General features: G+C 39.1%; 1 protein-coding gene and 1 long non-coding RNA gene across 33 annotated transcripts in view; one reads left to right on the top strand and one right to left on the bottom strand.

Moving 5' to 3' along the window:
• Positions 1-507: 507 nt before the first annotated feature.
• cdk5rap2 (CDK5 regulatory subunit associated protein 2) overlaps positions 508-19,320 on the bottom strand; it is a 48,696-nt gene continuing 29,883 nt past the window's right edge. For 6 of the 32 annotated variants that reach the window (XM_083563840.1, XM_083563862.1, XM_083563871.1 and 3 more), the window contains exons 31-50: positions 18,692-19,163; positions 16,083-17,757; positions 15,447-15,560; positions 14,551-14,935; positions 14,068-14,288; positions 12,271-12,322; positions 11,098-11,288; positions 9,346-9,696; positions 9,130-9,255; positions 8,927-9,043; positions 8,680-8,806; positions 8,081-8,202; positions 7,797-7,991; positions 7,269-7,334; positions 6,957-7,141; positions 5,990-6,118; positions 4,045-4,183; positions 3,909-3,955; positions 2,086-2,131; positions 508-898 (exon numbers count right to left, since the gene is read on the bottom strand). In XM_083563840.1, the coding sequence (XP_083419966.1) occupies positions 798-898; positions 2,086-2,131; positions 3,909-3,955; positions 4,045-4,183; positions 5,990-6,118; positions 6,957-7,141; positions 7,269-7,334; positions 7,797-7,991; positions 8,081-8,202; positions 8,680-8,806; positions 8,927-9,043; positions 9,130-9,255; positions 9,346-9,696; positions 11,098-11,288; positions 12,271-12,322; positions 14,068-14,288; positions 14,551-14,935; positions 15,447-15,560; positions 16,083-17,757; positions 18,692-19,163 (4,861 nt within the window). In that variant the 3' untranslated portion in view covers positions 508-797. The remainder of the gene's footprint in view (positions 899-2,085; positions 2,132-3,908; positions 3,956-4,044; positions 4,184-5,989; positions 6,119-6,956; positions 7,142-7,268; positions 7,335-7,796; positions 7,992-8,080; positions 8,203-8,679; positions 8,807-8,926; positions 9,044-9,129; positions 9,256-9,345; positions 9,697-11,097; positions 11,289-12,270; positions 12,323-14,067; positions 14,289-14,550; positions 14,936-15,446; positions 15,561-16,082; positions 17,758-18,691; positions 19,164-19,320) is intronic. The other 26 variants (XM_083563866.1, XM_083563868.1, XM_083563848.1 and 23 more) reach the window with 22 other exon arrangements.
• LOC310738696 lies at positions 2,086-5,971 on the top strand. Its single transcript, XR_014537136.1, has 3 exons — positions 2,086-3,139; positions 3,346-4,246; positions 4,291-5,971. It is a non-coding gene; the product is annotated as an uncharacterized lncRNA (long non-coding RNA).

The following is a 19,320-nucleotide window of genomic DNA, read 5'->3' as shown; positions in this document are numbered from 1 at the left end:
TAAGAAGCATATCAAGGTTCTGGCGTGGCCTAGCCAGTCTCCAGACCTAAACCCAAAAGAGAATCTTTGGAGGGAGCTCAAACTCAGCGACAGGCCAGAAACCTGACTGATCTAGAGAAGATCTGTGTGGAGGAGTGGGCCAAAATCCCTCCTGCAGTGTGTGCAAACCTGGTGAAAAACTACAGAAAACGTTTGACCTCTGTAATTGCAAACAAAAGCTACTGTACCAAATATTAACATTGACTTTCTCAGGTGTTCAAATACTTATTTGCAGCTGTATCATACAAATAAAGAGTTAAAAAATCATACATTGTGATTTCTGGATTTTTTTTTTTTTAGATTATGTCTTTCACAGTGGACATGCACCTACGATGACAATTTCAGACCCCTCCATGATTTCTGAGTGGGAGAACTTGCAAAATAGCAGGGTGTTCAAATACTTATTTTCCTCACTGTATATATATTTATTTATTTATTTTTTTTTCAAATGAAAGACTTAATACTGAATCATTGCTGAGCAGTTTTAATGCGTGTGTACCACAATTGTCAGGCCTTTTAGATTAACCACAAATGACAGCCAATGAATACAGTATAAAATATGACATTACAGCAAACAGGCAGTGGATAAGAACAAGTTCTATGAAAGGTTTTTAAAAACTGCATTAAATACAAAACTAAAATACATTCAGTATTTACTAAAGATAGGTCTCTGTAAAAATGTGCAAATTCAACTGAATATGAGCACAATAAAATAGTCTTAAGGAAAAATCCCCAAGAAAGGCATTTAATTTGAGGGATCATGGTGACTGACAGCTTAAGTGTCCTAAATAGGTGAAGGGGGTGGGTTGGGGAAGGTCATCTGCCTGCTGACTGGTCACTATGCATTCAGTGGGATTTCCTAAAAAGAAAAAAATGAATTATTTTCCATGATCGGTTTTTCCATGAGCAGGAAAATCCATGCATGTGTGTAACACTTAATGTCATGCACTAAAAAGTACATGTAAATGTCTTTAAAGGCTTTTCTGTGGCCTTAATGAGCTGATTTATAAGCAGTACAGACGGCAATTTCATGCACACACACGAGCACATTTTAAAACACCGCTGTCAATAAGCCTGAACACATGCATATATAAGTCTATCTCTAATCTCTACTGTGTATATATTACACATTACATCCATTTCAGCAATCATTTTATTATATGTTCCCAAGAGATGCAATAATATAGAATTCAAAACTGGATATACTTTAGTCAATGTGCGGCTTGTATAGCAGTACAGGTTTACTGTCCTCTAAAAATAACTCAACATACTGCCATTATTGTCCAAATAACTGGCAACAAAAGTGAGTACACCCTTAAGTGAACATGTCAAAACTGTGTCCAAAGTGTCAATATTTTTTGTGAGCACAATTGTTACGTAACACTGCCTTAATCCTCCTGGGCATGGAATTCACCAGAGCTGCACAGCTGGTTGCTGGGATCCACTTCCACGCTTCTTCACCTTCCACTTGAGGATGCCACACAGCTGCTCAAACAGGGTTCAGGTCTGGAGACATACTTGCCACTCCATCCCCTTCACCTTTATCTTTTTTCGTATGTTCTGAGCACTGACGAGCGGATCTTCCACTTCTGCAAACTCTAAAGCAATGCTTGCAGCACTCGTGCATCTGAAACAGCTTCTGCACCTAACGCGCAGCACGAGGACTTATCTTCTTTGATCGACCCTTGCGAGGACTTGGTGTAATAATAGCTGTATGTTGAATTAGTTTTAGAGGACAGTAAATGTGTACCGCTATACAAGCTGCACATTGACTACTCTGAAATATGTCCAGGTTTCATCTCTATAGTATTGTCCATTGAAAAAATATACTAAAAATGTTGCTGAAATGTGAGGGGTGTACTCACTTTTGTGAGATACTCTGTGTGTGTGTGTGTGTGTGTGTGTGTGTGTGTGTGTGTGTCTGTGTGTGTGTTTGTGTGTGTGTGTATATATATATAAAAATATGTGCATGTCATGCAAATTGAAAAAAATTCATGTAAAGAGCAACAAATATCTCTCAGTAAACACAACTTCACTAAAACTAACCTTTCATCTGTGGGCCTTTTATCCCAAAAACATTGAAATATTTAGACTGTAACAGAAAGGTTACAATACAGATACAGGATGAGAAAAAAAAGAGAAAGAGATTAGTGCCACTATACTAGATAATCTACATGATCAGAGGTGATTTTATGTAATGGGTGCCTACCACCTCCACCTCTCGACTCTGTTGGATCGATTTAAAATGTAATCGCTCTACAGTGAAACAGGCAGTGATCACCTTGTTCAAATAAAGTCAGACTATGGTCTGAAAAAAGAAGGAAAGGGTAAACAAACCAGGGGTTTGATTCAAACAGAAATGCTGCATATGCAAAGTACCTTTGTACACAGTCAAATAATCTGTTCTTTATGCTGCCTATTGAGACTGAGTCTTTTTCCAATTTTATTATTCCCTTGTTTTTCAGAATTGCAACATAAAGGGTCATAAAGACATAAGCTCCAGTCGTTTTTTGCTGGATGTTTTATTGCTTAATATTCTTTTTTTTTTTTTTTAGCTCTTTGTATGCAACAAGTATTGAAACTGGCCCAGAAAAAGATCATTCCACTTCAAAAAACATTCTTTGCAATAATGTAAATTATGATTTATTTGCTTTTTAATTTTCCTTTTTGAGCTTTCTCTGTTATGTACCTCTTGAGGAACTACTGAATGTAACAAATGTGAAATATTTGGCCTATATGGATTAAAATTTGTTCATATTTCTATTGCAGTAGATTAATATTGCCCACAAAACTTTGCGTATGTGATCCTGATGGCTTTAATTTAATGTCTTTAAAAAACCATCAACAACTAGAATAATTATTTATCATTAAAACAAACTTTTTAAACATTTTTAAATCTGATTATTAGATTAGAAATATAAGGCTGTGCATGTTAGCTGATTATACTACTACTAATATTATTCATTAATTCAGTAATACTAATATGATACGTTTTATATGTAATTATTTGTGTTATAGTCTGCAGCTACCTGTGCTGTGATGATAATTTCACACTACTGGCCAATCAGATCAAAACATTGAACCTGTGATTCCAATACAGGTAGTCGTCGACTTACAACCTATGCAACTTATGACCATTCGACTTTACGACCACAATCGCTAGCCGCGGCATAAGTTTTTTTTTTTTACCAGCTTTTGGCATAATTTCACAGTACTGTACATATAGCCTAGTCTACTTATGACCAAATCGTGTCACGACCGGTCTGTCGGTCCCAATTGTGGTCGTAAGTCGACGACTACCTGTAGCTGCATGCCCAGACATCTTTTATTTCTTACATACAATATACAATGTAGGGACGTTTTTCTTGCACCTAGTTTAAAATGTATACTACAATAAACTACATTAACAATATACCAACTAACATTTAAATATTAGACCTAAAGTAACATTCCCATCTCTATGATTTTTGGCAGTTGTTCAAAACCTAAAACCGAATGCTCTTACAATGATTACGAAGAGATTTTTTGATTGACTGTAGTTTAAAAAAAAATTTTTTAACTGGAAGTGGGAGCTCAGGGGTTAAAATACTGAACTTCTGATCGGAAGGTCATCACATTCTAGCACCACCAAGCTGCCACAGCTGTGCCTTGGGCATGGTCTTTAACCCTTTAGCTGCTCAGTTGTATAAATGATAATACTGTAAATTACTGTTCAGAGGAATGTCTCATTTAAATAAGGTCACAATCGCCTCTCAAGGTTGTCAAAAATAAACTATATCCCTGAATTTCTCCGATTCTTGTTCGGACTGGATTGGGCGTGAATGAGCAGTTAAGAAATAGAAGTGAGAAACATTGTGCCTTGAACTTACCTCAAGGTTTCCTCGTGCTTTCTTTAACACTCGGTGAGTCATTGACACTACAGAGATACGGAGAAATGGCAAGAAATGTCAAATACAAGAATAACACATAAGTCTGTGTGTGGTGATGCGAGTGTGTATGTCTTACACTGCTCTATGATGAGCTGCTCCATGCCTTCTTTGAGCTGATTGGTAGAGCGCAGGCGTTTGACAGCTCCAGTCATCATTCGCTCCTGCTGAGACAGTCTGATTTTTAGCTGAGCGAGCTCACTCCTCAACACCTCATTCTGTACCGAAAGAGAACAAGAGACAGGGGGATAGAGAGAGAGAGAAAGTGAAATGTTATAAATGTTTCATTTATCTTTTAGTGAAAGTGTGTACGACTGTTTTGTAGACCGCAATGAACTAAAATTCCCCGAACTAAAATCTTTTCAGAGAGGACGATTTTCTTCATATTTCCATGCGCATGTTGAAAAATGCCAATTACACTTGAGCCCATTCGTGGCATAGAGGCTTTACTTTTACTTGCCCACAAAAAAAAGAGGACTGAAAAGTCTCATTCTTAAATGTGGCATGCACTAAACCATGCAATGATGTCTTTCAGGAATTGTAACACGTTGGCTACCACAAACATACTCACACTAAAAAGAGCCAATTTATATGGAGCCAATTCTTTTCTGACATTTTTCATTTAAATTAATTCGAGCAAATTAAATAAAAAAACACTCTTGCAAAAATGCTACAGCAAATTACAAATTGATTTGTCTGTATTTAATTTAATTCAATTCATTTTTATTTGTATATCACTTTTAGACTTAGACATATTTTATTGATCCAGTAAAGGGAAATTATTGTGTTACAGCTGCAGCAGGTTACACAAACAGTAGTGGAGGAGTGACCTGTTGTCCCTTGCTGTCTCCAATCTGTCCAGTTTGTGTCCCATTATCTATTCAGATTTGCAGATGTTTTAATTTAGCTTGCCCGCATCCCTGGCACTGATGCTGATCCCCCAAGCAGACCACAACCATATGAAGGGCACTTGCCACCACAGACTGATAAAAAATGTCCATAATTCTGCTGCATACATTGAAGGATCTGAGCTTCATCAGGAAATAAAAGTCTGCTCAACCCCTTCTTATACACAACGTCGGTGTTGGTCCTCCAGTCCAGTCTGCTGTTTAAGTGAACACCCAGGTATTTGTAGTTGTCCACAACCCCAACCTCCTCACCCATGATGGTATCATAGTTTTACCCTTCCACTAGCATCTCCTTGGTTTTAACAATGGACAGCGTTACACAGATAATGCGGTAATAAAGAATGAATAAGAATGTTTTTTACAAGTGTAAGTTTGTCCCTAATGAGCAAGCGAGTGGCGACTGTGGCAAGAAAAAACTCCCTGAGATGGCATACGTAAAAAACCTTGAGAGAAACCAGACTCAAGAAGGAATCTATCCTCATCTGGGTGGCACCGGATGTCTTTTAGGCTTTAATAAACTACTCTGTATTACACACTTTAACACCAATGACTGGTATTAAACTGTTATGAGGTATCTCAATTATAAACCTCTGAAAGTATTTACTAATAAAAAACAACAACAAAAAAAAACAAAAAAAACAAAACAAAAAACAAAACAAAAACCAAGCCTTTCAATGGGCTTAAAGGCTACATGAGAGGTTTTCACAATTTAAACAATGACTGCACTGGGAAAACCGGGTAGTGTTTGTACACAGGTCTGAGATTTAAGACACAAAACCAGTTTGATTATTAGTTAACAAGGTAAATGAACAGGGAAAATGCAACATGTCAAGGTAACCTAGTGCCTAAAAAAGACCTGAAAAGTGGCTTGTCTATTAATACAATATCTCATATTTCAAACAACACATTTTTAAATAAATCATACAATTGATTTATGGCTGTGAATTATAAATCCTTAAGCCTACAGGAAAAAAACATACTATTTCATTGATCAGAAATAGGACATTCCTCCACTGGCAGTTTTTATCTGCAAATAAACTATATTTATCTGTTTACCTGGGGAAATTTGATTTAGTGAATCATTGTGTGTTATGTCTATGTGGATACATGTATTACCTGCTGAGTGTGTGTGAGGTCTCCTGTGGGCAGCGATACTCTCCAGAGCAGCTTTAGCAGTCGGCCAGCTTCCTCCAGCACCTGCTGCATGGTGCTCACACTGCCAGAAAAACCTGCACAATCCAAAAACTAACACACACACACACACACACACACACACACACACACACACACACACACACATCTCATAAGAGGGAATAATATAAAAGGAGCAATAAATTCTTAATATGTTAAAAAATATCAAGCTCTTCTAAGTGTATGGTTGTAGAAGCAAATAGAAAAAATATGCATCATTTTTGTGTGTAATTTGTGAATGAATTAAGGAATAGGGAGATAATATAAATAATTAAATTAATAAGACTTCACGACATTCTTGGATTTATACATTAAACACTCTAGACCTTTTATTTTATATTAGAACTTTAGTCTTCGAATCGAGCTCTCAGTATTAGAGATAAAGCTAATCTTAATAAATAACAGCACATTTGAAGCAAACTTTTGTTAAAGTAATTCAGCCGACTAATCTTTTGAGACACATGGAGACTTAAAATGCTGGGATTCACATATGTGGATTTGTAGAAAGTCTCATTAGTGATTTACTAACAACGTGTTTATTTCTACATTTGATTGTATTGTGAAAGTGCCATAAGAGGCACACCAGGAATATGATCCTTTACATTTGTTTCTTATTTATGAACTTGGAGAAAAGCATTTAATTCTCTGATAAAAACCTCAAGCTAATACAATAAACTATGGGCAATGGGAATACCATAACATTGTTAACATAGAATTTAGTGTGGATAGAACAATACCGATACAAAAAAAGGAGTAATGGCAAGACAGTAAAATCTTAAAAAATTGGTGTAGACATGAATTTCACAGCACATATAAAAGAAAAATTAAGGGTCTTTTACTGGAGTGGCAATTGTTGGAGTTATTGTGTGCATGTATTTGTATGTATTCTAACCCTGTCCTGTAGTTGTTTATCCATGGCTGCTGTGATTCTTTTGGCCTCTCTGATCTGTTTGCTTAGCGCGCTGTAATCCTCTATAAGGCCTAGAACATGACGCCCATGGCGATCTGCCCACTGCCTGTGGCCTGGAACCAGTCGGGACAAAGCCGGAGAACTACCCCGTGCCGAACTACCGCTGTCTATGTATACAAACAAAGAAAACGATCATTGTCATTAGAATTTCATATGCAGGTTGAAATTCACAGATCTTAAAAGCCAGATGTTTATGCAATCGCACATGCAAATGTACAAAATGGAACAATATACCGTATGCAGCGCTGGACGGGTCCATGTGTGAGTGCTGGTGTAACATCTCAGTTTTACTGCTTTCATCTGAGAGAAACATTTATATAACACACAAAAACCATATTACTATATATTAAATATGTACATATTACAAGTTACTATCCAATAAACAATGTACAATAGGCCATTAAAGTTCTGGTATTTTTTTTATTTCAATACTGGGGAGATTATGCAAAATGCTCAAATCATTTTGCGCTAATTAGTGCTGCGAGTGGTGAAATTACACCTCATCTATATAGGAAGGAGGGAAAGAGTTGCACTACAACCTAGTGGACAGAAACAGAAATGCTGCTGCTAACAGATTGGAGAACAGTATTGTGATTACTTGTCCAAAAATAATCCAATGATTAAAATAACTGGAATTAACTGAGATTTGTTATTATATTTAAACCTAACATTAAGATACTACTGACAGAATTCACAAATGACAGAACATTCTTTTTAATGTAAACTTTAAATGTAAAAACTTATGCATTTGTGTTTGTATACCTGCTTGAGGGAGTAGATAGTTAATGTTGATAGTGGAAGGAGAATCTGAATGGTTCAGTAACTGCTGCTCCAATTTGTGTCTCAGTGCAGTGTTGGTCTCGATACTTTTCTCCAGCTGCAGACGAAGACGCCGTACCTCGTTCAACAATTCTCTCAGATCCACATCGGAGGACTCAGAACTATGATGCTCCTCTTCTAGACACACATTATATAGAAGTATTGCAAACCTTTTTTTAATCAATATTTAAAACCTCTGCATAAGTGTTTGTGTGTACGGTTTGTACCTGTGTGGTTGTGTACTGAGCTCTTGATCTGTTCATGCACCTGGAGCTCAACTTGCACTGATTGTAGAAGTTGTTGAGTGTCTGCCAACTGCTGCTTTTGGAGACTTTGCTCACATTGCAACCTACAAACACACACACAATTCCTTTACACACAACCATACACATAAAACATTATGTAAATGAAACCTCCGCAATTTAATCCCACGACTGATTTCCATAATTACGGTGCACAACCAAAAACTTTTCAGGAATTCAGGACCGCCAGGTGCACCTTCAAATAAACAATACCTCACGCAATTTTTGTACGCATTTATGTAGCACCACGAGGTAGATGTTCCATAGGTAGTTGCATGCTAAAAGTACATGGAAACATGTTTGTGACTGATTACTCACTAAAAAATAGTAATCACTCTGCATTATCATAACTTGTAAATTCTTAATTTTTGTCTTCTTTAAATATTTTCTCCTTTATGCCCTTAATTTATGTCAAAGGATTTTTAAAGTATTCACACAGTAAGATTTTCATTCTATGCCATAACAGACTATTTCCTGTACATATGACAGAAAACGCACATATGATGAAAAACAATGTGTGTTACCTGTACAGGCTGTTCTGCAGGTGTAAGCGTTTCTCACGCAGTATTTCACACTCTTTTCTGCTAAGCTCAAGCTTGGCCGTTCGCCTCGACAAAGTCTCTCTCAGATAGTCATTCTCCTTCTGTTTACCTACACACACACAATTTGTTCACAGACAAATAAACATGACTCCATCACTTTCTGTTTTAGTGAGTGGTTAATTTTGTTATTAAACATCAACTGTGAACTCAAATATGTGTATGTGTATACCTCTCGCTGCCTGGTTAAGTTGTTCTTTTAATGTGTGGTTCTGAGCCAGAAGGTAACTGATATCACTATTCAGCTTACTTGGATCTTCGGACCCAGCAATAAAGATGTGAGTATCTGCTAGAAAAAGAGATAAAATATATAATATAACAAATTTGCATGCACCTTGAAGGTGTTTTTGTGTTAGGATTTGTGTGTGGTTGTACCCGAGTCTCTCTCAGCCTGCTGAAGTTTTCTCTCCAGCTGCTCTCGGAGTCTCTCGTTGGTGCGGATTGTTTCCTCCAATCGCTGACGAAGAGCTCGAATCTCCTGCAGATGCTCCAATAACAAATCTGTGAAAAACAATAGAGTTTAGATTTAAAATTAATAAATAAACAATTTAGGAAAATAAACCCCAAACAAGCACACATTCATTCCAGTACCTGAGCTGATGCTGGAGTGTACTGACTCATGCAGCGCCCGATGGCTGTCCGTAGTTTGGCTTTGGTAGTGCGTGTGTGAGACCAGCGAGCTGCTCTGAGTTTGTTTGTGTTTGGTTAGCGGGATGTTCTGACTCTGAGTGCGCGTAAGAATGGAGTGCGTGAGGTCGAGTTCGGTCTTCAGTGTGGCATTCAACTCTTCGCTCTTTCTCAGCTGTTCTTGAAGACGCCCATTATCCCTCTGCAGAGTGTAAACACTCTCGTCATCAACCGGAGATCTGTTCATGTCATCGCCAACAGATGAAGGATGGGCCTCATCTTCAGGAGCACTCTTGCCACAGGTCGACTGCATACCTATGGAAAACCAAACAGCACACAGGCCAAAATGTGGCTCATAAATTAAAAAACATTTACAACATTGTGAATCTAATTCCCTCTTAGCCACAGTGTAACGTGGTGAGTCCTTGTGGTTTTGTATAAAATATATTACAATAGCCTGTCTTTACATTTTAAAGAATAAATTGCCAGACTCTGGTCAGTCATGTGTGATGTCATTTAAATAGCCACATCTTTAAGTAACATTTATTAAGTTACCATAATCACTGAATTTCAGATACATAGAATTAATTTCGGAAAGTGTCAATGTCAGCCTTGTACCTACTTGTGCCACGACATATATACAAGTACAAAAAAAAAAGAAAAACAACTGGTACCTTTCTGACAGCAGAGTCTCAGTGTAATCTTTGTAATCCTGAACTTGCTAGCACTAGCCCTTACCTACCTCTGGCTGACAAACTATTAAACTTCAAGACAAGTTAAATTCTCCTCAGAGAACTAAAGTGTCAGCAGTACACAGTTATAGAAGTATAAAAATTCTCTTCATTTACCTGACCCGTCCAAGGTTTCAGCAGAAATATATAAGCTCTGGAGAACTGTGTAGAGACCCACTTACGCTCACACAAAAAGGCCCACTGGAATAAGAGGTTTAACCCGATAGGCCTAGTAAATAATATATTTTCAAGGACTGCAACTGGATACCCCCTCTTACCACTTCCTCAACTATACTACACTTTTAAAACAGAATTAAAACGAAACCCCCCCCCCCCCCCCCAAAAAAAAAAACCAGCTGTAATCACACAAGGTGGTTCACGGATTGACATCCTAATGACTAGAGGAAAAATGACTTCATAACCATACTAATTTACCATTAGTGCATTAAACATTTATGAATTCAAACAATTTTCAGGACAAATTTCTTTTTCCGTTCCACTCTGAAAAAGTGTGGCCTATTTGTTCCTATTTTTTTTTGTGTAATTTTTACTCACTGAACATTGACATTTATTATACATGAAAAAAAAATGCAAGTGCATCCTTAAATTCTGCAAATGTTAACACTTAACTAATCCTGGATCTCATAGTGTGGAGTGTGGAGGTGGAAACTTAGTGGTTAAGGCATTGGACTTTGGATCAAGTGGTCAGGAGTTCAATTCTCAGCCACATCAAGATGCCACTCCTGGGCTCCTGAGCAAGGCCCTAAACCACATAGCTGCTCAGTTGTATGAATGAGATAAATGTAAGTTGCTTTGAACAATTGTGTCTGCCAAAATTCTGAAATTCCAAAATAGTGAGTTCACAGAGAGAACAGAAGGAGCAAAGTCAAGTTTGTTTTATGTTGCAAGTCCCCATTTACATCACAGGTTCCAAACAATTCCAAATTTGTACCAGTGCAAATGTATATGTGGAGGTGAGTGATACCTTCAGTTGCTCCTCTAGCAGTGTGTGTTTGAGGGTCGTACAGACTGTCGTGAACAGAAATGGTGCTGTCACTAGACATTCTGTCACTCATCTCAGACTCTGAATCCTGATGCATACTACTAATTTTGCCATGCAGCTGGTCCTTCAGCTCCTGAATGAGCTTCTCCTTCTCTTGGAGCTCTGCAGTAAACCTGACATGCACAGACACAAACAAGTAAGATTAAAGGTATATAAGCTAGTACCTGCTTCATACACATCTTCTTGAAGGACAGTTTAGAAAGTCCACACAAAGATCCTCTAGGCTCAAGTTATAAAAAAATTGAATTGAATATAAGCTGAGCAAAAAGTTTTAGAGTAAAAACCTTTATGGGTAACCAGGATGGCCAACCTTGAGTAAACAATAAATAATTCATACAGTGAAATGAGCTCGGAGCAAACAAAGAAGTAGAAAGTCCAAGCATGCACTGAAGAAAATCTGCTGTATAACTGAAAGGTGTTCATTCCTCATATTAAAAGAAGTCCAGGTAAATTCAGAAAAGGCGAAGACAGTGAACCCCAAGCACGCGCACACACACTGCACTCATGTTCCGGGGCTGGGGCAGCCCCACTCACAGGTGTACATGCTGATGTGTTGCCAAAGCAAGGTTCTGGTTCTGCCTGCACAAATAGGTGATCTGCACCTGGTGCTGCTCTTGGTCATGCTCTAGCCGACTACGCAGCCACTGCAGCTCCTCCAGCATCCACGCAAGCTTCCTGACACAGCAACGGTGCATAGCAAAAGCATCCATACGTTTAAATTAGCAGCTCTACCCCTACTGCTGTGATGTGAACGACGTTCGAATAAAGATTAAAGGATATCTTCTAAGTGCAAATCATTTCACAGAAAACTTAAATATATATAGTCAATTCCTTTCCATTTAAAATATATGGCATTTGAATACGAGCCATTTTTGAAAGTGCACTGAGGTGACGTATTGTTTTTTCTTTTCATTGTCTAAGATATAGATCATGCTGTGATCCTAATGTAAAGCTCTTTAAAGTGTATGTGTGTACACTCATTCGTAAGGCATGTCAAAAGTATGATTGAGATTTAAGATCATAAAGTTTTGCCCACATGCATGACGTGTCTCTGTGTGCGTGTGCGTGTGTGTGAATGTATGCATGGAGACTCACCTCTGAGCCACCTCAAATCCCGCCAGCTCGTCATTTTCCAATCGAGGGTCTGCTGGGTTATAAAAATGTGATTAGGGAAATAAAAAAAAAATTGGGGAAATTCAAAAAGATTTTGAAACATTAGTGAGGGTATGCATGTATAAAGAAGCCAAAGCCAAACACTAATACCACAATGTACAGATATTACACTAATAATAATGTATATAATATATGCTCTCTCTCTCTCTCTCTCTCTCTCTCTCTCTCTCTCTCTCTCGCTCTATCTGTGTATATATATATATATATATATATATATATATATATATATATATATATATATATATATATATATATATATATAGATAGATAGATAGATAGAGAGAGAGAGAGAGAGAGAGAGTGAGAGAGAGAGAGAGAGAGAGAGAGAGAGAGAGAGTGAGAGAGAGAGAGAGAGAGCGCATTGGAGCACATTTATTGTTATGGGGTAGGTCCAACGCCCACCCTCCTCCTTTCACAGATGGCTCAAGGGCCCAAGTGTGGCAGCCTCGTATTCCCGGGACTCGAACCCACAACCCCCGGATCCAAAGTCCAATGCCTAGGCTACCAAAGTATTGATATACCAAGGCTACCAGGATATAGGTATACTTTTACCTTGGTATACCTTGGGTTACCTTAGTAGATAGACCATATCATTCATCATAGATGAATCTTTATCTTTATCTAGTCATCTATATTTTAATATCGTTATTTTTAAATTCACACCAATGCAAGTGTGATTTTGTCAGGAAACCACCAGCCATGCCTTACTCCAAGGCTTTAACTCTCACTCAGCCTCTCCCTGCTCTAATCACCTACACCTGCTCCCCATAACCTTTCCCCTGTTCCTACTTCCTACCACTAGTATTCCCCGTACTTCCATGCTCCGCTTGGGAGGAAGCACTCAAGATAGGTTTGCCTTTAAGGGTTCACATTGGCGATCATCCCTGGACTACCCGCATTACGGATCCTGCCCGCTCTCCGGTTCGTACTTCTCCACAAGCCTCTGCCTTGTATATGTTTAGACTAAATAAAGGCAAGGTGTTTAACCATACTCCGGTTTTCGACTCTTGGTCCATACCGATTTAAAAAAGAATAGCAACAAAAAAAATTTGTGCCACTTACCAGTGAGCTGCATCTATGGTGAACTATTTTTAGAAAAGGCCCACGCTTTGGGGCACCATGTTGGTGACCCCTGGTATAATGCTACTAGGCTACCAAGCTATATTCTACAATGAACCTGTTTAATTACCATAAAATTGCAGTTGGGATCTATTTTAGTATTATGTAAGTTTTGGAAAGAAAAAAGGGGCTGTGCTTTTAACGCAAAAAATAATGAAGTTGCCTTTTGGAGACAAACATTTGATAAAAAGAGCTTGGAGCAATGACTTTAATTTTTTTTTCTTTTATTGCATTTTACTGGAGAAAGTGTATAGTATATAGCAGTGGTCCCCAACCCCCGGGTCAATTGGTACCGGGCCGCACAGAAAGAATACAAACTTACATTATTTCCGTTTTATTTATTATCTGATTCTGAGTGATGTTTCCGTCCGTCCGTCCGTGAAAATATTGTCTGACAATAATCCGGTCCGTGGTGCAAAAAAGGTTGGGGACCACTGGTATATAGTATAGCATATAGTTAAACAACAAATTACTGCAAACTACAGTCAGGACAAAATCTGCAATTCTATTTTATTTTATTAAGTGTATACCTACACTTAACATGCGACTCGAGCCTCTAACTAATATCTCCACCTTTGTTGAATGCATTGCTACACTGACCTTGCTCCAGTGTGTCTAGTAGGCTCAGACTCCGGTCCAGGTGTTTTTTGAGATTCATGCCTGGGGGGCTCTGGCCATCGTTGGGTTGCATCAGTTCCTCTAGTGCTCCCCGAAGCTCTCGCAGCTGTTTGCGCTGTTCAGCACCGAGTGTTCGTGAGATTCTAATCTGCTCACGCAACTCACACAACTCTCGTGCCTGAGACTGCACCAGAGACTCCATCCTGCCAAAAAAAAAAAGCACACATATAATCACTCGCATTCTATTACGAAACTAAAAGCTCTAACGTAGCCCATAAGTAAATGTAGTAACAAATCTTTCCTAAACTGACAACATTGGTGGTAATTTTGACAAAGCGTTAAGGGAAAAAATCCAGAATGTAGAGATGCAATTCAATGTATTCAACAAACAAACCAATATGTAAAATAAAATACATTCCTAAATGCAGCATGAAAAAGAATTAGAGGTGTTTTTCTCGCACTCACCTGGAAGGGGAAGCTGATTCATTACGGCTGTTAATTGTACGCTCTCTGTCCAGTTCAGCGTTAAGTTGGGAAATCTGTGCCTTCATTGCGGCACGTTCCTCCTCTTCCTCATCGCGTGTGGTGTCTGAGATCACACTCGGAACCTCTGCAGTCAGAAACCTCTTGGGCAGCAGTCGCTGGAGGTGAACAATGACCTTGTGCTGACTTTCTATCTGTGACCTGAGTTGCAAGAGCTCATGGGTGGAGTCAGATTTAGGGTCACGAGGTCGGGGAGAGCTGAGATCTGGTGAGCTCGGGTAAGAAGGGCTGGAGGTTGTAGTGTCCAGATTGTCTGCTGAGGTGAATCCCGAGAGAGCGCGGTCCAAACCCACAACACCGTCTACATCTGAGACACACAATGACAAACAAACAAACATACAACAGGTATAAATTAATAAATAAAAATTTAAGTAAAGCAAAGAAAACCAGAAGGCGGAACCCAAACTCCAGGAAAACAGTATAGCCATGCAGGAAATGGAATCACAGACCAAGTGGGTGAAAAACCCAATACCAAAGCACAATCAACAAGACATCCTCCTAACCCCACGCCAAGTTTGAGTCGACTCCATGTGAAACATGCAAAAAATTATCGTATCAGGGATCTTTCCATTATATCTCCAGATTTCTGACATGCAGCAGACAGGCAGAAAGTAAAAAACATGCAGGAAAGATATTTTTCTGTATTTATGAAATTGTATCTCAATTTATTCAATAGCCAGCACGTCTTTAGTAACTGCCGATCACACAATGTCACAGAGCAGCGGAAACGTATTTGGGGAAGAAATGCTAGAGACACCCAAAGAAAGTAAGAAATTGAAATAGAGAGATAGTGCTGCTGCCAATTCTTTCTTGTCTACCTGTGCTACTGCCCTCCTCTTTTTCAACCTCCGTCTCACTCCTTCCACTTGTCTCGTAGCCAAGGTCCTGTGCATCCACCTGAATGCCTTTATCATCCTGTTCAACACGAGGTGCTAGGATCCATGCGCATGGGTGAAAGCAGCAACGACGTGTGAGTGATCCAGAGTCCATGTTATAGAACATAGCATGCAATGCGGTCATACTCCGACGAAACATTTTGACATCTTTATAACGTTGTGTTAACAGCCTTTTATGATCCTTTAGTTACTTAATCATAATCTAAAGCTAACACTTGTAAAATTGGACTTTTATACAATATAATGAGCTGCTAATACCCAGTAGTAGTAGCCCAGCTAAGGCTATTATTAAACACTATTACCCTTCTGTTTACAGGGGTATTTATAAGGGTTTTGATGCAGATAGGGTCATAACAGTGTCCGTGTATTCTATTTATATACTTGTGCATATCCCCTTTAAAAATTATGAGCGTGAAATAACTAACAATGACAACAAATAAAGGCAATTAACCTTTGTTTGTTTAATTTCTTTTGGCAGTGGGGTAGTGTATAAATGCATTACACTTTTTTTTTTTGGTTGACCGAACAATAGAATGAATAGTTTGAAGCTTTGCTTACCTTTGCGTCGCTCTGAGTGTTTATTCCTATTGGAGGGTTTCTGCAGTGCAATGATGGACTGAGCAGAAGCCAGTTTCTCCTCCAGCTTCTGACAGATTTTCTGCTTCTCTTTTAAAGCCTTCTGCAAGCTCTCCAACTGGGCAACACTCTCGGGGTTGAGCTCACCCTCTGCTTTAAAGCCTTGCACTTTCTTAACTTTAGGTGCCTCCGCCAGCTCCCAAACCTTCTGAGCATGCTGTTTAACAATCTGGACAAGCAATGTTAGACTTTTATAGAGGTTTGGGTGTGGACTTGCTGATTGATCAGGATCCCATGTTTCTAATATATTCTGTTGCCCCTGTTTCTGCTGTCCTTGGGGAATCGGGGTGCTTGTCTTCTGTTGCGCAGCACCTGAAATCTGGAGTACTGGTTTGTGTTGGAGTGGGTCCACAATAGTGCTGTGACTCATATCTGTGCTGCCAGGAGGCCAAACCCTGTCTCTTTCCATAAGTGCCTTCTGAAGCCGGTTCAAATTCTGTTCAAGCTCTGTGTTGGGCAAGCTGTCAGAACCATGCAAAAGTTGATCTGACCTGGAACCGTAATCTGCAAGAGAGCCCGCTGTTTGTTCTGCTGCTAAAATATACTCCAAAAGACATGCAACCAATCTATGCTGATTCTTTTCATGTTCATATATCGTCTCCTCTTGTGGACTTGTGGATTTGTGGTTGCAAATCAGCTCCTGGCCGTTGGTAGGGCTGTTGCGTTGGGCAAACATTTTGGCAATCGTTTCTTCTGCAGTCCTAAGCTTTTCCTGCAACTCTGCATTAAGCCTGCACTGTTGCAACAGGGACTCCTGAAGGGTCTCGGCTTGACGTTGCAATTCTGACACTGAATTTCCATCCGGCAAATGCAACTCCTTAGGAGTGCTTGCGGAGGATTTTTCTTGTTCCTGCAAGGCCTTCATCTGCCTGAGCAGGCCCTCAAGTCTCTCACACAAGGCTTGTGGGTCATTCTGGCGAGAGGAAAAGCTTTCAGGCTGCTTAGATGAGGTCAGTGATGCAATGGCGACTTCAGCTGTGTTTAAGAATTCTAGTAGCTGAACATTAAATTGATCTTTTTCCTGCACAACTCGTTGAAGCTCAGTGCACTGCTGCTGCAGTGAGGAATTAGATGCCAATCCAGATTGGCCCAGGCCGCTTTCAGAATCCAGGTTGCAAGCTGTAAGGTATGCAATTGTGGACTTTGCAGCATGCAAGGCTTCAAGGTACTGAGCATTCAATTGTTTCTTTTCCTGAAGCTCAGCTTGGAGCCCTTCCCAATTCTGCATCTGAAACTGAAGCTGGGAAATAAGCTCTTCCTTCTCCTGGCACTCCTGGTTCAGTAACTCCAGCTGAGATAAGAGTTCTGATTGTGCAATCTCAGACATATTCCTTGAATTTTGTCTGGCATCACAGTTTTGTTTAGTCTCAGTGTGCATATATTGTCTAGCATCAGAATCCCAAAGAGTCTCAATGCTACTGCTTGGAGAACGTTGGCGTGCTGTCCCACTGAGACCTTTGCTCCTTTGCGTAAACTGCTCAGAGTCTGTGGTACTAAGCAGCTCAGTACTTTCCTCTGTATCTCGATCAGTCAGCTCTTGCCTGTCCCTTTGCTTTGTAGGTCTCACTGCTACGGGCAGCCGTGATTTGGAGGATGCCTGCAAAGCAAACATTTGGTGATGCATGTTGTAGCTTGAAATGCAACTTACAGCACTGCAGTTAAACTTATAGAATACACTACAATATTTTCTAAGGAAATGATCAATGACTAACATGCGTACCTTCCAAGTGTTTTATTCATTTATTATTTGAAACAAAGCAGTTTTGCTAACACTAAGAACGTTTCCCCATCAATTTAATCAATCAAAATCTTTTGCGTTTTGTTATATAAAAACACTCTTTGACTTAAAAAAAAGTATTTTAAGTGTTAAAGAGTTAAGTGTCTTTTTAAGTGTTTTTAAAAAGGCATATGTTATAAAAATCTGTTTACTAATAGACTTAGATTACTGGGGGCTGCCAACCAAGTCCCAAGTTTAGTTACTATAGAAACAATAGAAGTGTTTTAAAAGCAGTGCATTATTGTCGAAATCATGGTCTTATAGAAAATGAACCATCAGGTCAATCACAGTTAAGAATTCCACACCATTGTGGCAGAAATGTTCTAAAAACATACATGACTCTATATAGAATTAAACCAGAGATAGTTTGGAAAAATATAAGTATGTATCAATATCTGCATTTTATTACTCATGAGTGGCAATTAGAGAGAAAATAAAAATGTCACCCGTATTTAAACCTTTTCTAAATTTTCTAATTCATGAAATACATCCAGGAGAAATCCAGTCTCCTTAAAATGAACTCCTTCAGGTTCAACAAATCTTTAAATGTATAAACAAGAATTAGCTTTGAAATCATTCAGTATACAGACACATTACACCTATAATGCCGACTATACAGTTCGCCGTTTTGAGAAAAAGATGAGTCACTCAGCATAGATAGCTAACTAGCTTGTTGCTCTCCAAAGTCAAACTGGCCCCAAATGCTTGCAAAAATAATTTGTTACAAGCCATCTGATTAAGTCTTAACACTTACTGCATGTTTCAGACTTTTGTTCAATTTCCTGCTTTGGTCTCGTCTGCCTTTCCTTTTGCTTTCTTGCTCTTCTTCATGTTCTCGGTCCTTGTTTCTTCCTTTATCTCTTTTCTGTATTTCCATTAACCTGTCCTCCAAACTGGCAGAATGTCTCCGAGTGGACTCGTGCTCCTCCCTTGGACTCTCCTCCCTCGGACTCTTAGGAGCCATGCTGTCAATCAGTTCCGGGTTAAACCCTGGCCCACTTTCTGCTTTTGCTTTCGTATTGCGCTGTAGCTGTTCCTTCAATAGACGAACAACCTTGCGGTGACTTCGAGCTTCTGCGCGGAGGGTCTGCACAGTCCGGTGGAGGTTAGCATGGCTGTCGTTCTCTCCGGAACTTTCCGCGCTCTCTTTAGACTCGACGGCGTTTTCTTCCTTCAGGAGCACACCGAGCTTTGACATTTCGGAACGAAGTTTATCAACCTGCTCCCTGTAACAGAGAGGGTGAGAATATGAATGATATCAGCTTGCTATCATATTTTTTTTTTTTTTTAATATCCTCATACAATTTGATATATTTTTATTTTATATATAATACAGGACACAAATAAAGCTTATCCTCAGGATATTTTTAAATAGTGATATTG

The sequence above is a fragment of the Silurus aristotelis genome, assembly GCF_946808225.1.
Source record: "Silurus aristotelis genome assembly, chromosome: 16".
Classification (NCBI taxonomy): Eukaryota; Metazoa; Chordata; class Actinopteri; order Siluriformes; family Siluridae; genus Silurus; species Silurus aristotelis.
Note: the sequence above shows the minus strand (reverse complement) of the source record. Positions and strands in the feature narration are given on the sequence as shown.